General features: G+C 54.4%; 1 protein-coding gene and 1 pseudogene across 2 annotated transcripts in view; both read right to left on the reverse strand.

Annotated features, from left to right (window-relative positions):
- Positions 1–2306: 2306 nt before the first annotated feature.
- Positions 2307–3536, reverse strand: LOC116657653 (annotated as a pseudogene).
- Positions 3537–5480: 1944 nt separating this feature from the next.
- SBK1 (SH3 domain binding kinase 1) overlaps positions 5481–17257 on the reverse strand; it is a 47022-nt gene continuing 35245 nt past the window's right edge. For both annotated transcript variants that reach the window (XM_032460579.1, XM_032460578.1), the window contains exons 2-4: positions 11352–11584; positions 9778–9980; positions 5481–9006 (exon numbers count right to left, since the gene is read on the reverse strand). In XM_032460579.1, coding sequence (XP_032316470.1) covers positions 8167–9006; positions 9778–9980; positions 11352–11577 — 1269 coding nt within the window. In that variant the 5' untranslated portion in view covers positions 11578–11584 and the 3' untranslated portion in view covers positions 5481–8166. The remainder of the gene's footprint in view (positions 9007–9777; positions 9981–11351; positions 11585–17257) is intronic.

Raw genomic sequence — 17257 nt, forward strand, 5'->3', positions numbered from 1 at the left:
TCATGTCACACCCTGCTTAAAATCTTCCAGGGCTTCCTCATGCACTCAGGATAGAATCCAAGGTCCTTAAACAACCCAAAGGGCCTGACGAGAGCAGCCCCCATTCAATTATGCTGCAGCCACACCAGTCTGCTCTGCCCCCCAACTTCTCCCCAGCTTTTTATTTTTGAAATGTTCCAGCATTAGAAGAGCTGAAAGAATGATCAATCAGCTGATTCAATAATTACCAATAATTGCTGTATTGCTTGGACCATGTGTGTGTATTTTGCAAAAACATTTGAAAGTTGTAGACATCATGACACTTAACCCCTAAATACTTCAGCATGAATCTGCTAAAAATATGGACATCTTCCTCCGTAGCCCCAGGCCATCATCATACCCAAGAAAATTAACAATTACTCTCTAATATCGTCTAATTTGAGTCCACATTCAAATGAACCCAGTTATTCCCAAAATGAGTTTTCTAGAGGTTTATTTTCTACGTCGAGATCCAGTAAGGTTTGTACATTGCAGTTGGTTGTTGCCTCTTTCAGTCTCCAGTAGTCTAAGAACAGTTACTCACAGGGAGGTTTGGGACCAGCAGCTTCAGAGCACCTGGAACCTATTAGAAGAAATGCAGCTTCTCTGGCCCCACTCTGGACCTCTTGTCTCAAAACTCTAGGGATGGGGCCCTGGAATCTGTGTTTTAATCAGACAGGTGGCTCTTATTCATGCACAAATTTGAGAAGCACTGATAGAACAGCCTAATTCTTCTTCCTCCCGTGATGTTTACTTAAAAATTTTTTTAAAATCATTTTTTAATGGAGGTACTGGGATTGAACCCAGGACCTTGTGCATGCTAAGCACGTGCTCTACCACTGAGCTACACACCCCCCTGCAATGTTTACTCTTTGAAGAGACCAGTTGTCTTGTAGAATACCCCACACTCTGGATTTGCCCGATTCTTTCCTCATGGTGTCACTTACCTTGTTCCTCTATCCTTAACTATTAAAAAAAAAAAAAAGAAAGAAAAAAAACAAGACCCTGATGATAGTGACGCTAATAAACAGCCAGGTTAAGAGCTGCTGTGACAAACTTCTGGCCTCAGCCAGCAGAGCTCTGAGACCCCCTGAAGTCCAGGATTCTCATGGAGCTCCATGGCTGGGTCCTGAGGTCAGGACCACAACAGACACTGTGGATGAATTGTTAAGAAAGAAATTCTCTTTCCTCATCATAAGCCAGCATTGCACCTCCCAGGTCACTGAAGGGAAATCACTTCAGATTGTTTTTTCCAGCTGCGGGAGGGGAAGCAGATGAAGACAGAGAAAGTTGGGGCATGTTCTGAGACTGGGAGGAGTCGAGGGACCTGAGGACCCTGGATAGAGAATGGCTGCAGGATGTCAGGTCTGCTTTGGGTGGAGAGGGCAAGGCTCACTTCCTCACTCTTTCTCCCTCTTTTCGGCTTCACTCTGAGATGATGCAAATTGGGGCGACTGGCAACCATCCTACATCACAAGGAGAAAGGAAGAAATCCAGGAATACGTCTACCCAGAGGAAGCAGAGCAGATGGAGAGAGAAATCCATCCTGGCGCTGAAGTTGAAGCCTCTGCGTTAAGCTGCACCTGAAGCTGGTTCTACTTCTGGACTTTACTTTTTCAAATCAGTTTCAGATCAAGCAGTCTGCACTGGGTTTTCTGTTTTTTAGCTCAGGGATTGGAATATGCCTCTTGACCCGACCTGGGTCATGTGGTCATCCCCATGGAGCCAGCCCCATTGGAACCACATGGGGAAAGAATATGGAAGGGTAACTTGGGGTGCTGAACAGGAAATAGCAGATGTCCACTACATCTTCAATTATTCTTAGCGTTCCATGGTCCTGTTCACAACTGTAATTAAATATAACCCCAATTCTCCACCTTCTGCAATAACCCTCCATTTTTCTTTGGTTTTTTTTTTTCCTATTTTTGTTTATTTCTTTTTTCTTTTCTTGAGGGGAGGTAATTAGGTTTATTTATTTTCAAAAAGTGGAAGTACTGGGGATTGAACTCAGGACCTCAGGCATGCTAAACATGAGCTCTACCACTTGAGCTGTACACTCCCCCGGTTAGTTTATTTCTTTTAAGACCACTTCCTTGCAATTTCCAGAGAGAAAAATACAAAACAAGAAACAAACTTGGTTTCAAATACATAAACAGCGTGCTGTAGTTTAAAGCATTACTGATAACATCATTACAGAATAATGTCTGCTTACTCCAGGGCACTTCAGTATTCCTGAGGAATAAACAGGATTTCTCCTTTCCTCCCAATGGGATGTTCTCAGGTGTGAGTCACTGCTCCTGCTCTTTGACATCTTTTCCATCTGTAGAAGATACAGAACCTGGAAATCATGCTGACAGAATGGAGCAGGCCATTCTTAATGCCATTCCAGAACCAAAGGCTAGTGGCCACATTCTTCTTTTAAAGAAGGTAAGTGATAAAAGAAGTCCTAATATAAAACCAGTACCTATCTTCACGACCTCGTATGCCAAGCCCGGTCCCACTTCCTTGCTGAGCTCTGAATCTGACCTGTTCCCCACCGGCAGCTCCAGCTCTCCCAGAGGTTGTGCCCTGCCTCCATTTTCCTTTAATATCAAAATTAATTGACTTGAGCCCCTTGCCACATACTTATGATAGCCAGGCCCCTCCACGATCTCTCTGAGGATTCTCAAGTTGGGGCTCACTGTCTCATGAGTCAGGCCATGCCCAGCCTTGTACTTCTTTTATTCTTAGTTTTATTGAGGTATAATTGAGAAATAAAAATTGCACATATTTAAAGCGTACAACTTGATGTTTTGATATATGTGTATATTATGAAATGATCACCACCATCAAGCTAATTAATACATCCATCATCTCACATAGTTAGAATTCTTTTGTGTGGGGAGAACACAAGATATACTTTCTTAGCAAAGTTCAAGTATACAATACAGTACGTTAATTGTACTGCCTGTTTCTTGGCTTCCCCATAAGCTGTTGATCTCTGAAGCCACCATCCTCTTTCTGCTCTTCTTTGGCTCCGAAAGGAACCCCCTGAATTCCTCCATTGCTCCAAAGCTCCATTAACCCAACGCTGAGCGATGAATATTCTCCTTCCCTCAATTGCTGGTAAATACCTCTGATTTACTTTTCTTACGTCCACATTTCCACCCTGAACCGGGCACTAGGTGGGTGGATCAGGCTTTACATTTTTGAGACAGAGATGCTGTCTGGGGACTCTTAGTCCTTCTCAGTGATGTAAGTGAGTAGGCATCCATTGTCCTGCATGAAGAGTATAATGGAAACGGTGAGGTTGCCCTGCCAATACTCCTTGTCTTGGCATGCTTAGCTGCTATTGGCGAGGAGCTGGGAAATTTTGCATACCGCTCAAGAAGCATCTTGGGGGAAAAGGAACCATGAATACAATCTCTTCTCTTCTGAAGTTCAATGTTATAGGATCCTTTCTGATGGACTGAGTTAGTCCAGACTGAAGACTGTGGGCACGAAAAGACACTCACTGTTCTCCAGAAAGAATTCTCCATGATCAAGAGGAGGTGGACCAGGCTAAATAGAAAGACATAAGGGATTCTACAGGTTGGGTTGGTCTGTTTCTGAAATTGTGTGCATGCGTGTGTGTATACATACGTAAGTTCTTTTTGTTAGGCTACCTTGGCCTTGGGGGGGGGGGGTGATGGCTTTATCACCCCAGAGAATGCAAGAGTTCTACTGCGACACGGAGTGGCAGACAGAAGCAACGACAGCGGAAGACCAACGCCCCCTAGTGGCCAGTCCTGGTATTCTCTTACGCCTTGAGAGTTGTAGATTCCCCCCCCCACCCCATCACTTAACAATCCACTGAAGTGTTCTGTTAAGTATAGGGATTATTGTCCCCAGGTATCCGCCCTTATCACTACAGACAAGTAGCAGACGTTTTGAAATGGCAGGGTTTTGATCAAATTCTTGGGTAGGAGCCTTTCCCCCTCTGATCTAGTCTGGATTTTTTTTTCTTATTTTTTTCCCCTCTTTCTCTTTTACCCCCCCCCCCCATTTCATTGATAATTATGTGACCTATTTAATGTGTGTCTTCATCTTTAGAAAGTAAGCTTCAAGGGCTAGGGATTGTTTATCTTCTTTATTGCTGGATCCTGGGCCCCTAAAATTGGGTGTTCATTAGTTAATTTGACAGACCCTGATGCAGTGCCTCTCACGTGACAGGCATGGGGGTGGGGGCGGAGAGAGGAGCAGCAGTTTGCCAAACACTGACTCTCCTCTTGAATGGAACTTACCTTCTAGGGCGTGAGATGGAGAAGAAGTACCTGGAGTTGCGAGTGGTGGTGAGTGAAGCAGGGTGGGGGGCATCTGTCCAGGAAACACTTTCTCATCTGTTGACATCTGAGCAGGGACCTGAAGGAGGCGGTGGCTAGGGGTGGGGCTCCAGGGAGATTTGGGAAAGTCCAAGGCAAGGCCTGAAGGCAGCAAGGGGTGGAGTTGGGGATGGGGTTGGGACTTTGGAGGCCACCATAATGACTTCAGCTTTGATTTGTGGTGAAATGGGGCGCCGTTATAGGGTTTCCAACAGAGGGACAGGTGTTGTTTATGAAAAGACTCACTCTGGCTTCTGTACTGAAAAGAGCCTGAAGAGGCTCAGGAGAGGAAGCTGGGAGACCAGTGAGGGCCAACAGGCAGGAGCAAGGCTGGGGGTGAGAGTGCTCAGACTCCGGGTAGATCCGTATCTGAAGACGGACCCAACAGAATTGTTCTGTTGACACAAGTAGGTAATTAATCAATATTTGTTGGGTGAATGTTGAATCATGAAACTCCCTACAGCCGGCCCCAGTTCCCCTGCTTTAGAACCACCATTTGCCTGTTGCCTCTGAGTCTGGAGCCATGGCCCAATCAGCTTCTTCCCACCTGCTGTGCCGGATGCCCAGACAACTCAGAATCCTCTGGTCTCCATCTTTGGGGAGTTCCTGACACCTCCAAACTCGATCCATTTCCCAGTTATGTAATTTCCCAGCACCCAGCCTTCCATGTGGGTAATGTCTGCTCCATCATTAGGTCACTGGCTGCCCGAGGACAGGGGCCCCATCTGTCCTGTTTACTGGCATGTCCCCAGTCCCCGATAGGAAGCCAGGTGAACAGAATGTGCTCAGTAAACATTTGCTGAGCAGCAGCTGGATGAATCGCCTACTCTGTTCCTCTGGGCTTTTTGCCTCTATTTTCTGCCCAGTCTGAAGGATTCCATACTGAAGCTGGACTCCAGTCCCCTTTCCCTTCCCTCAGAACCCAGGTCCTTGTCCCCTTCATGCTTAAGCCCTGGCCTGGGCCTACTTGAGGCCAGAGAGGTCACGGAGGTAGCTGCCCTTGGACTCTGCAGACCCCACTTAAAACATGTCAGGTTTTCAGTTTCCCTCTCTACCCCGTATCTGAGACAAGACAGCCACCCAGTGGTAGTTTTTCTAAACTTTTGTTTATTTTATAGCAATTGTCATGATTAGAGAAGTAAATAACACATTTAAAAACCTTCTCAGGGCCAAAGGATGCCAGAGTATTTACAAACACAAGGTGGGGGACAGTGGCAATACATGAGGGTCTGGAACTGGGATTCCACCCAGGCCCTGAGCCAGGCTTGGATGCTGATACCAGCCACTAGGACTGTCCCACTGGCCACAGCATAGGCTTGGGGTGCATCAGTGGTCTTGGGGCTCTGCTCAGGGGGCCTGGTGGGAGACCCTCTAGCTAACTAGTGGCCCTACCTCCTGCCCTGGGGCTCCCCACACCCCACAGGCCAGCTCAGAGGGGCCTCTGGGAAGCACCGAAGGACAGGGGGCAGTGGGGGGGGGGGGCTGGGACAGAGGTCGGGGGGTGATCCGGCCAGCCCAGGGTGGGACAGAAACACACGCGCTCGCGCATGCGCGCGCGCACACACACACCTTCACAGAAGAATTTTAAGGGTTTGTGTTTTTTTGTCTTCTAAGTCTTCATGTCTACGGTGTTATTTTTTTTGCTATTTATTTTTTTCTCTGACAGTGACATAAACTGAGGTAAACATCTGTGACCAACACCTCTCCTAAGGGGCAAAGGGTCCCAACCCAACCAGCAGAGGAGCAGGCGGTGAGGGCAGCGGCAGCAGCAAGGCCCTGACGGCGAATGTGCAGACCTGGTTCCAGGCCTGCTTTCCCATCAGGCTGTCACTGCCCCCTCTCTGTGCCTCTGAAAACAGGGGCTGGGCTACAGAACTAAGGTCCCTTCCCAACTCTAATATTCTAGATACTACGACGAGGGAGAAACTCCCAAACAGGATCTTAACAGAGAAAGAGAGAAAGAGAGAGAGGGCTCACGTGAGGGACATCTACTTGGAATCTCGCTTCCTTGTTATTGCAGGAGACAGGATGTCGAGAGGCCTAAGGCAAAAGGAGAAGTCGCGGCTGGGAGAGGTGCCCAGATGGGCTCCAGGTGGGCCAGGGGCAGTGATGGGGGGGCCTTCTCTGAGACTGGGCCCTTGGTGGGAGGAGGGGTTTGCTACTTACCTGGCATGTGGAGGGCCCCAATGCCCGCCGGGGAAGTGGGTCTCAAGAGGGATGGGCACACTGAGGAGGGGGAGGCCAGGCCCTGGGGCAACCGCACACTGTTTGTAAACTGGACCCGGGCAGGGCAGGGGGACCTATAGCCCTTTTGCGTGGTGGGAATGAGGGTGAGTGGAGAGGTGGGGGCGCCAGGCCGAGGGTCCCCTCTGGTCAGCCTGGCCCATTAGGGAGCCCCCTCAGATGGCCGAGAGCCCCAGGAGGGACCCTGGAAGGTGTGGCCTGGGACAGCGGGTGGGGCACTGCAGGCAGAGGGAGCAGCCTCACCCATGTTGAGGTTATTGCGGGGTCCCAGGCCTCCAAAGAGAGGGCGGGGCTCACGAGGGAGTACAGGGTGAGGCTGGGCTCCTCTGGTCTGTTTTGCTGCCTGGGCGCCTGAACCAACCTTCAGGTGCCTCCTGGCCGGGTTCCCTGAGGGGTGTGCTGAAACGCAGGCCTGGATGCCCTCTGGCAGCTGCCCGGTGGGAATCCTGGGGCAGAGTTACTGAGGTGTCTGGATGCAGCCACTGAACACACACGGCTACGTGCACACCTGTGCACATTCATCCCTCCTTCCATGGCCCCCCATTCTCACACCCACACTCCAGTACTAGCAACCTGGGGGACATGGGATGGGGTCAGCCCCAGGCGGACATGTTGGGCCCCAGGAGAAACCCAGGAGACATTCCCAGCACAAATCACCTCCCTGCCCGCCAAGAAGCCCAGGGCACTGAGTCTGGACTGGGGCTGCGAGGACTGAGAGGAGCTCTGGGCCTGGGGAAGGTGCAGGGACAGGCAGCAGGTGGAGTTGGGCCTGGTCTTGGGCTCTGCGCTCACTCCCCTGACCTAGGGATGTTAAGGCCCCCGCCCTGGGAGCCCTTCAGTTGTCTTGATATCCCTGTGGGGGAGGGGGAAGGCTGCCAGAACCCCACCTCTCTGGCTACGGGGACAGGGACACAGCAGGCCTCCCTCTTTGTGGGCTCAGTGTCCTCATCAGGGGACTGAGAAAGGGGGTAGTCATTGGATCCTTGGGGCCTGTGCCTACACACACAAGCTTCAGCAACATCCAGACATTTGCTACATTTTGCAGGGGGCTTGGTCCCTCGCCTCCAGCCTCCCAGGAATGGGGCAAGTCGCAGCTGAGCCACATCCCTGCCCTCAGCTCATCGCCCTCCTCCCAGCCAGCACCCAGGGGCCTGAAGCCCCTTCTCTGCCCAAATACTTAAGTCTCTTTCTGTGCCCAGGGTGGGTTGGGGGGAGGGCAGGAGGGCAGGAGCAGGGGTGGGACCGCAGGAGGATGTGCCAGGGGGTGCAAAGGGCAGGAGCAACTAGTCAGGGTTTAGGGAGGTGTGGGGGAGTCTGCCGGCAAGCTCCCTTGCTCCTGGTGTCGGGGGCCTCTGAATCCTCAGTCTGCGGGGCTTGGCTCCCACAGGCGGGGAAGAGGTCTTTTGGTGGCGATCTCACCAGCCCGCCGCGGACCGGGCGCCTGCCTCATCTACCGCTACTCCCTCCTGCCGCCGCGGGGGCTGGCCGGTTTGGCCCAGGGCGGTTCCCGGCGCCCCGGCCTGGCTGCTGCACGGCGCCCGGGCCCGAGGGCGGCGGGGGCGGCTCAGACGCAGATCTCGATGGCCGTGGCCAGCACCACCTGCCCTTTACTCTTGTCCGGGCGGCCGTCGGTCCTGCCGGGGGGGCCCGGTGGGGCCAGGCCGGGCTCGGGCACGGGCACGGGCACCGGCACGGGGACTGGCACGGGGACGGGCCCCGGCCCGACGGCGGGGGGCGCGGGCCGGGAGCCGCTGCCGCTCTCGGTCAGCACCGTCCGCTTGAGCGGCCCGGGCGCCTCGAGGCGCAGCGGCCCGGCGGCCGGCGGGCGGTCCCCGGCGGGCTTGCGCGCGCGGTGCGAGGGCCGGCGCCGCAGCTCGGACGTGAGCTCGTGCTTGAGGAAGCGGAAGACCTCCTTGGCGGGCCCGCGGCGCTCGGGCTCGAGCGCCAGGAGCCGCTGGAACATGCGCAGCGCCGGCTCGGTGAAGCGGCGCCACTGCGACGGCAGCCCCGGCAGGCGGCCCCGCTGCCAGCGCACGAACTCCTCGAAGAAGGCGTCGGCGCCCGACGCCGCCTCCCACGGGAAGTTGCCGGTGAGCACGCAGAAGATGAGCACGCCGAAGGCCCACACGTCCACGCCGGTGTCCACCGCGAAGCCGTCGGCGCGGCCCGCCTGGCACACCTCGGGCGCCGTGTATGGGATGGTGCCGCTGACCCGCTTCACGCGGCAGCCCACGCGGCGCGTCATGCCGAAGTCGGCCAGCTTCACGCGGCGGCACTCGCGGTCGAAGAGCAGCACGTTCTCCGGCTTGATGTCGCGGTGCACCAGCTGCCGCCCGTGCATGAAGTCCAGCGCCAGGCCCAGCTGCTGCACGCAGCGCTTCACCGTGTCCTCAGGGAGCCCCACCTGCGGCCAGCGGGGCGGGGACAGCCGCTCAGGGGCGCCGGCCTGCCCCAGCCCTCTCCTTCCCTTCCCGCCACCGCCGCTGCCGCCGCCAGGACTCCCTCCCGGGTCCCTTTCCCCATCTGGGACTCGCCTCCCTCCTGCAGCCCCGCACCCCCATCCCACCTGGGCACCCCCAACTCCCTCCCCGCCCCCGTGCTCGTCACCACCCCCTTTTCCCCAATAACTATAGGTATAGTTATGGGCCAGGTGCTGTGCTAAGCGCTCTGCCCCGCACTGACTCAGCTCTGCTTGGGGCTGCTATCTGCCCATTTCCCTTATTCTGACGCTCTGAGAGGACTTGTCACTTATCCAGTAATCTGCAGAGCAGATTCAAACCCTGTAAAGCCAGGTGCCTGGAATCCCCCGGCATTCTGTCCACTCCAAGGCACCTCCTCTGGGAAGCCTCTCCTGGCCCTGCCACCTCTCCTCTTGTGTCCCCACGTGTTCCTATGCAGCTGTGAAGGAGGGGGGCTGTTGAACTTCATCCCATCACTCTGGCTGCTCCTCATCTTAGTGTGTCAACCGGCTAATTGTGAAGTGTCTGTTTCTCTCACTAGGACCAGAGCAGGAACCTCTTTTCTTGTTTGCTGTGTATCCCCAACCCTCCAAAGAGTGACAGGCATACAGTAGGTGCTCAATAAATGATTAAACGAGTGGTCTGACTCCTCCCAGGCTTTCACACCTTGGGGACCCAGACGACCATCTCCTGTCCCTCAGCCCCCAGCCAGGTACCTGAGGAGGAATGATATCGAACAGGTCCCCAGCGGGCGCGTACTCCTGGGCGAAGACGTAGCAGTCCTCTGTCTCAAAAACCACGTCGAAGACCTTGATAATGAAGGGGCTGGAGGAGAGGCTGTTCGTGATGCTCACCTCCCGCAGGAAGTTCTTCAGCTTGGTTTTGCTCTTGTTTACAAACTTCAGTGCCATCTTCGTGCCTGGTGGGGCAACAGTGACAGTGGTGAAGACCCCCCTTCCTGCACCCCTGCCCCTCACATACCCATGTCTTTCTGCCCTCAGCTGAGGCCTAGAGAGACAAAAGGACTTGTCAAAGGCCATGCAGCAAGTGAGGGGTCAACCTGGTCTTCTATACCCAGCCCGCTGTCCTGGATGAGAAGGGTGGTAAGGAGAGCCTGTTGTTCCCTCCACCCTCCCCTTTTCTTCTTGACATACTGTGTGCTTATTTTGTCTGTCTCCCCCAGCTAGAGGCAGCTCCCTGAGCACAGGAAACTTTGTCTTGTTCGTTGCTGTATCTCCAGTGCCTTCAGCAGAGTCTGGTACAGAGTAGGTGCTCAAGAAATGTTTGTTAAATGGATGAATGAATAAGAAGGAACTAGGCTCGGAGAGGTGAGGGTCTGCTGGGCACAGGTCCTGGACTCTGAGCTTGAGTGGGCATCTGTACCCATGTGGGTTCCTGGCTGTGTGATGCATGTGTGCACTTATGTACCACACTTATGCACCACAGTCCCCGCCTTCTGCCCTTCACATTCACAACTCACTCCTCATAATGACCCTATCAGCTGGGCATTAATGCTACCTTTTTTACAAAGGAGGAAACCTAGGCATAGAGAAGTTAAGTCACTTGCCCAAGGTCACAGAGCTAGCAAGTGGCAAAGCTCAGGTGACCCCATGTCCAGTGTTAACTCCCACTGCCCCCTGCCCCCACTGTGTGCAGCCATGGGTGCTCATGCTGCCCTCATCCCTGACTGGCTGAGTTGGCACTCCTGTGAGGAAGGCATCAAGTTCAGTGGCTAAATGAGAAGGCTCTGGAGCTGACCCCTGGGGTCTCATTCTAGCTCACACCCTCTGTAGCTGCATGACCTTGGCTGAGTGACTGAATCTCTTTGGGTCTCAGCATCCTCAATGACCTGAGAAATGGAGGTGGCCACACTGACCTCACAGGTCACCTCCCACCCCATTGTAAGCATGGTGCCTTCTTCCCGAGGACCCCCTCTCAGCTCAGACCACCTCCCTGATGGCAGCTATCACTGATATGCTGGTGATTCCCCAGACACCACGGCCAGCACTGACTTCTCCCCTGAGCTTCACATGTCCCTGGGTGCATCCCCTTGGCTCTCCCAAAGGCACCTTATATGGCCCCAAAGTAGCCCACCCTCCAGTCTAGATCCTCTGCCCAGAGATTCCGCCCTGTTCCATCTGCCTGATTCCCTCTTCCCTGGGCCACTTCAGACTACATGTTCTCCATCTGGACCACTAACTCTGCCTCCCTGATGGCCTCCTGGCCCCTGTAGAGAGCCCCAGCCAAGTCCCCACTCCTGTCTTAGAACTGGCTACCCACAGACACTCACCTGTGCCCTTGTAGGCTACCAGATCAACCTTCCCATAGGTGCCCTTGCCCAGCTCCCGGACGAGTTCATAGTGCTTGGTGACGTCACTCGCAGCCAGTGTGCGGAGGGTCAGTGCCTGCATGTCTTCAGTGAGGAGGGGCACGCCTGCACCCAGCCCAGGGGCGGTCCCTGGCCCGCAGCAGGGCAGGGAGTGGGGCGGCTCGGGCTCTGGGCAGCCCACGCTCATCTTCTCCCTGGTGTGGGGGGTGTGGCATGGAATGTGACATCAGGCCAGGGCCCTCTCCTCCCTCCCCAGGGCCCAGGATCCCCGGGGCTGGGCCCAATGCCTGGCCTAAGATGACCACGAGGGGGCGAAAAGCATCTTCACTGCATCACCTTTACCCAAAAGCTTCAGGGACAGCCTTGAGCCAGCACTCCCTGGAGACACAGTCACTGCTGCCCAGCCCCTACTTGGGAACCATTGGTCTGTCTCATGCTATGATCCAGACACAATGCCAGAGAAGGCACACGTATTTATTTCACACACAGACACACATGAGTTCACATGAGTGCTCCCATTCACAAGTATTGATCAGCACCTGCCGTTTGCCAGGTGCTGTTCGGAGCCCTGGGGACACAGCACCGAACACACAGATCAGACTCCGGCCCTCAACAGGACTTAGGTTCTAGGGTGGAAATGGACAATATACAGTGAACGCATGAATGATATACTGTGATTAAAGGTGACATGGGCTGTAGAGGAAATAAGGCAGAGGTGGGGCAGGTGCGGTCTGAGGGCAGGGGTCACAGGATCAAACACCTCAGCCACAGGAGCCTCAGCCTCTGGCAGGGCGGTGCAGGTGTGGCCGCACACCCACCACAGCCTTATAATCCCTCCCCCAATCACAGACAACACAACCCCAGCTCAGCTACACATAACTGCAGCTGCGGTCCCAGGGTCCTGCCCAGCCCCCCCGGACTCAAGGACAGAACACCTGTTCCACAAAGACCCAGCCCTCCACCACCCTCACCCTCCACCTTCACGGCCTGACTGACCCTTCAGTGTCCACCCGCGCTGGTCACCCCCTCAGGGGTACTGACTTTGTGTCCAGTTGGTGCTGGGGGTGCAGAGAGCTGCTGTAGGGAGAGTTCAGGGCTGGGTGACAGTGAGCATCCATCTGGGGCCTGCTCTTCTTGTCTGTTTAATGGAGGGAGGCTTAGGCCAGAGAGCTGAGCCTTCAGGAGCAGGTGTCCGTGTGTCCATGTCTGTGTGTGCACCAGCAGGAGAGGCCAGCGCCGAACCCTCTCTAGGCTGACCCTGGGGCACTGCCTCCTGGTGCAGCTCCTCTGCCCTCACTCCCTTTGCCCCTAGTCCTACCCTGCCCAAGTTAGAATCCCAGTTCTGACTCACTAGCTAGATGTCCTCGTGCGAGTTACTTCATGTCTTTGTGTCTCAGTTTCCCCATTTTATAAAAAGGATGTAATAGTATCCTTTCCCTAAGGGTCAACAGCTTGGAGCCTTGGTGCCTGGTACAGTGAGCTCCCCCTCCCAAAGTGTCGGGTGTGGATGTGTTCTCACCCTCTCTTGCTGAGCACGGCTGGAGGCTGTGGGCAGGGGTGAGCCTGGCATCTTCACCCTGGTCTGGCTGCTCCCCTTCCAGGCCCAAACCCTCTTCTCCCTCTGTCTTCCCCTTCCCTCTCTGCACGACCCAGCCTCCCACTTCACGCGGAGAGAAGGAACATCAGGAGGGAACTTCCTGGCCTCCCACCCAGCCCCAAACGGAGCTCCATCTGCACGTCCTCCCAGCTGGCTGACTAGGGGAGCGGAGAGCGGTCCTCCCCTCCTCCGCTTGGGCTCCCGCCCCCTTCTGCTTCCTCAGGATCCTGTTCCCCGTCCGGCCCCCGCTCCCCTCCATTCATGAATGAGCTGAAATCCCACATGATGCCCTCAGACAGACCCCTAGACGGAAGGATGGTGCCAGACCCCCAACACCTGGTCCCGTTTCCTCTGCGACTGTCAGTGTGTTGAAGCCAACCTTGCCTGGCACCATCCCAAGTCTGTGCAACCTCAGCTCCGGACTGGACAGCACTGGGCCCCTCCTGCTACAGGGCTGAAGTGGGGTGGTATCTCCCCATGATAGTCTTTCTCTGGCTGCAGGGCTGGAAGGGCCAGCTCTCCAACCCCTGAATGAGAAAACCCAGGCCACCTGCTCTGGGGCCACTGGGACAGGTAAGGCCATTCCTGTGGAGAATGTGGGGCTACCCCCAGGGGTGTTGATGAGCACACACCCTCTTCGCCTTGAACTCTGCCCCCTGCCCACCAGGAAAAGATGCTGGGCTGCTCTGCTGACCTACTTCTCCCGATGTGTGTGGAATCCCCAAGGGCTGCTGAGGCGGGCAGGCCACGTGTGTGCAGGCACATGTGCGCACACGTGTGGCAATGCTCCCACTTTGGGCTCTGGCCCTGTCAGGTCACTTCGGGCTGTTTGCTGCATCTCTTGGGAGCTTGACTGGCAGCTGCAAGTTGCTAGAAGCCCTTCTTCCCTGCCCCCCTCACTCCCCCAGGGACTGCTGGGTGCCTGACTGGTCTCTGCTGCTTTGGCCTCAGAGTTGCCCTGGGCAGGCACTGGGCTGGGTTAGGGGCACATCAACTCCTCCCAGGCTCAGCCCATGTTCTGACTGCTGCCCAGCACTGCCTAGCTTCAGCTCTAATGCCCTTCTCCAGTGCCCTCCACCATTCCCGCTTCCTGCTTCCACTGCCCCTGCCCCACACCCCATCTCCTGTATCTTATGCTCAGGTCCTACTCCTCCAGGAAGACTTCCCTGCTGCCCTAGGTGCCAATTCCTGTCTCTGAGGGGCCCCAGGATTCAGAGTGCATCTATATGTCTATCTCTCAGGTCCCCTGTTGAATATCTTGGGTGTCCCTGTCTGTCCCCATCAATGGGCCAAAAGCACCATGGAGGCTGGTGCTACATCCAATTCAACTCTCTATCATCTCTTTCCTTGGTTCCTAGGGTCCAGTTTGGGGGTCCTCCGTATAGCCCCCTCACTCGTTCAACTTCCCTCTCCCATCAGGCCTGTTCTCTGCAAGGTGTCAGCAGGAGATGAGGAACTAACCCGCACACTGTCCCTGCTGCTGTGTCATCCCCCCAGGTACACCCTGCCTCTGACCCAGTTACGAGGCACGTGACTTAAGAGGCGCAGTGGGGAGTGACAGAAACGGTACGGGCCTTGAGGCTCAGTGGGCTTGGCCTTGATCCTAACGTGTGCCACTTTTTAGCTGGGTGACCTTGAGTAAGTCACATCACCTCTCTGGGCCTCAGCATTCACATCCATAAGATGAATAATAACAACAACAGCAATAATAACAGCAGAGGCCAACGCTAAACAGTATTCACTACGTGCCAGGCCCTGTTCTGAGGACAAACTCATCTCATTTTCACAATTCCATCAGTGGATAATAATAGCACAACGTATTACTATTATCCCCATCTTAGGGGTGATGAGAATGAGGCACAGAGAGACTAAATAACTTGTCCAAGGTCATCTAGCTAGTGCTGGCACTGGCTCCAAAGTTGGTGCTTTTAACCACTATTTTTTCCCACGCCATGATGTGGTAACATCACATCCAGATCCCTCAGTACCCGAGTGGGGAGACTGAGGCCCAGAGAGGGCGGCGCCTTGGCCAGGGATTTGCGCACATTCTCGGAGCTCCTGTGGGGAGCTGACTGGGTACCAGGCACTGGTCCAGGGGTGTCACCACAGTCCCCGTGGCAGGTGCACCAGCTCCTTTTTTCAGGTGGGGACTTGAGCCCACAGAGCAAAGTGAAACATGTCAGCTTCACTGAGTGGTTGAAGGCACAGAGGTTTGGCGTCAGGGGGAACTTGATCTAAAAGTATTTTACTTTCATTGTTGTCACTGCTTCCACTTGGAGGAGCAGCTGTGGACTAGATGACCGTGAACTTCCCAGCACCAGGCAGTGGAGGCCCCTGGCTGACCTCCATTCACCCTGTATAGTTGGAGCTGCATCTGTGCACACTTGAGCTGACTGTGCTGCCTCAAGTGCATGTCCTCACTGTCCCTGAGAGAGGCCCTCGAGCCCCCATCTGTGGTGCTGAAGGCCGGAGGGTGTCACTCAGTCTTCATGGCAGCGGTCATGCTCTGACCACAAGGCTCTGGCCCTGTGGGCTGGGTCTTCCGTCGCATGCTGGGAGGGCTACGGTGGGGAAAGGGGCAGAGTTTCTCAAGTAAGAAGCAAGACCGAACCAACTACCACTTCCTGTTGGCAGGTGGCTCGAGCTGGGTGTCACTTTCATGAAAGATACACCCAATTGGTAACCCAACTCAGGCCTACTTTGGGACCCCCTTCCCCACCACACACACATACACACACACAGTGCCAGCCCGGCAAAATTTCACTCACTGAGTCTTCATAAGTACCTTGAGAAGGGGGCAAGATGCTTCCCATTTTTAAAAACCAGTTGAAGTGACATATAACTTGCATATCACAAAATGCCCCCACAGCAAGTGTACAACTCATCGATTTTAGTAAATGTACAGAGCTGTGCAACCACTGCCGCAATCAAGTGATGCTTTCACTTTATGGATGAAGAGCAGAGGCTCCAGAGGTTGATGACTTCCTTTGGTTACAGAGGGCAACTGCTCTTCAAAACTTTGCGTTCCCGCTTCTACGATACAGAGCTGTTTTGGACGGTGGCTGTCAGCAGGGAAGTACATTTCTCCCCTTCCTTGTATCCAGCTGTGGTCACCTGTGTGGACACCTGGGACTGGTTTCCCCCAGTGGCGTATGAACAGAAATGAGGTGTGTCACTTCCAGGCCGGGGCTTTTAAGAATGGCTGAAGTTTCTCTATTCTCTCTTCTGTGTGCTGGCCTGAGGCAGAGGACTTCAAGACTCTAAAAGGCGGTGGGCGAGCTACAAGACAAAAGGAGTCTGGGTCCCCTGCGTGTGGGATGCCTCCTGCTGATGAGGGTCACCCGCTCTGCATTTTGTGAGCCAGAGGTAAACGTCTGTTTAGTTAGGCTGCTGAGATATATGGGGCTTATCTGTCACAGCAGCTAACACTACCCTAATTTAAGGCTTATGTAGCAAGTATGCAAAAGAGCCAAGATCTGAACCTCAGTGTGTCCAACTGCCAGGAATGTGGCCAGAGTAGGTAACCTGGATGGTGACAACACTGGCAATCAAGCAATAAGAACACAGTTGCAGGAGTAGGTGGAGGGAGACCAGCCTGCAAAGAGAAGGGAACCTGCTCTTATCCTGTCTTGCCAGAGAATAATAATACTGGCAAATATTTAGAGAGTGTTTACCATATGCCAGGTGGTGTGTTAACACTGGATTAAATCACTTAACGATCACAAGTCTAGGAGGTGGGTGCTTCTATTATTATCCCCATTTTACAGAAAGGGATACTGAGGCACAGATGGGCTAAGTAACTTGCCCAAGTAATAATTAGTAGAGTGGAATCTGAACTCAGGCTATCAGGCTTTAGATCCCATGCTCAATGCACTGTATCCTGTGAGGCTCCTGACGGCAGACCCAGGCAGATAGCAACTCAAAAGTGAGACAGTTCTCACGGTCTCACAGTCTCACAGCAGGGAGGAAGTGTGTTCTCTGTCGCTGGGAGCAGAGATGCAGATACTGGAAGCCCATCTGTTGGGGAATCAGTGGGGGTTGAGGCTGGACCAAGTCAGCCAGGCCTTTCTTACTCTCACTCTGGGATTCTAAGATTCTCTGTCCCCATGCTTGGGTCCCCTCCCTCAGGTCTCTGGACCCATGCTATGCCCGGAGCACAGGTAAACCCCAAGGGTATCCTTAACAAAGCCCTGGCCTGGAAGGATGCCATTAAACAGTGACTATGCCTGGGTGGGTCACCTCTCTGGGTCTATACTATTATTAAAAGTCC

The sequence above is a fragment of the Camelus ferus genome, chromosome 18 (assembly GCF_009834535.1).
Source record: "Camelus ferus isolate YT-003-E chromosome 18, BCGSAC_Cfer_1.0, whole genome shotgun sequence".
Lineage (NCBI taxonomy): Eukaryota > Metazoa > Chordata > Mammalia > Artiodactyla > Camelidae > Camelus > Camelus ferus.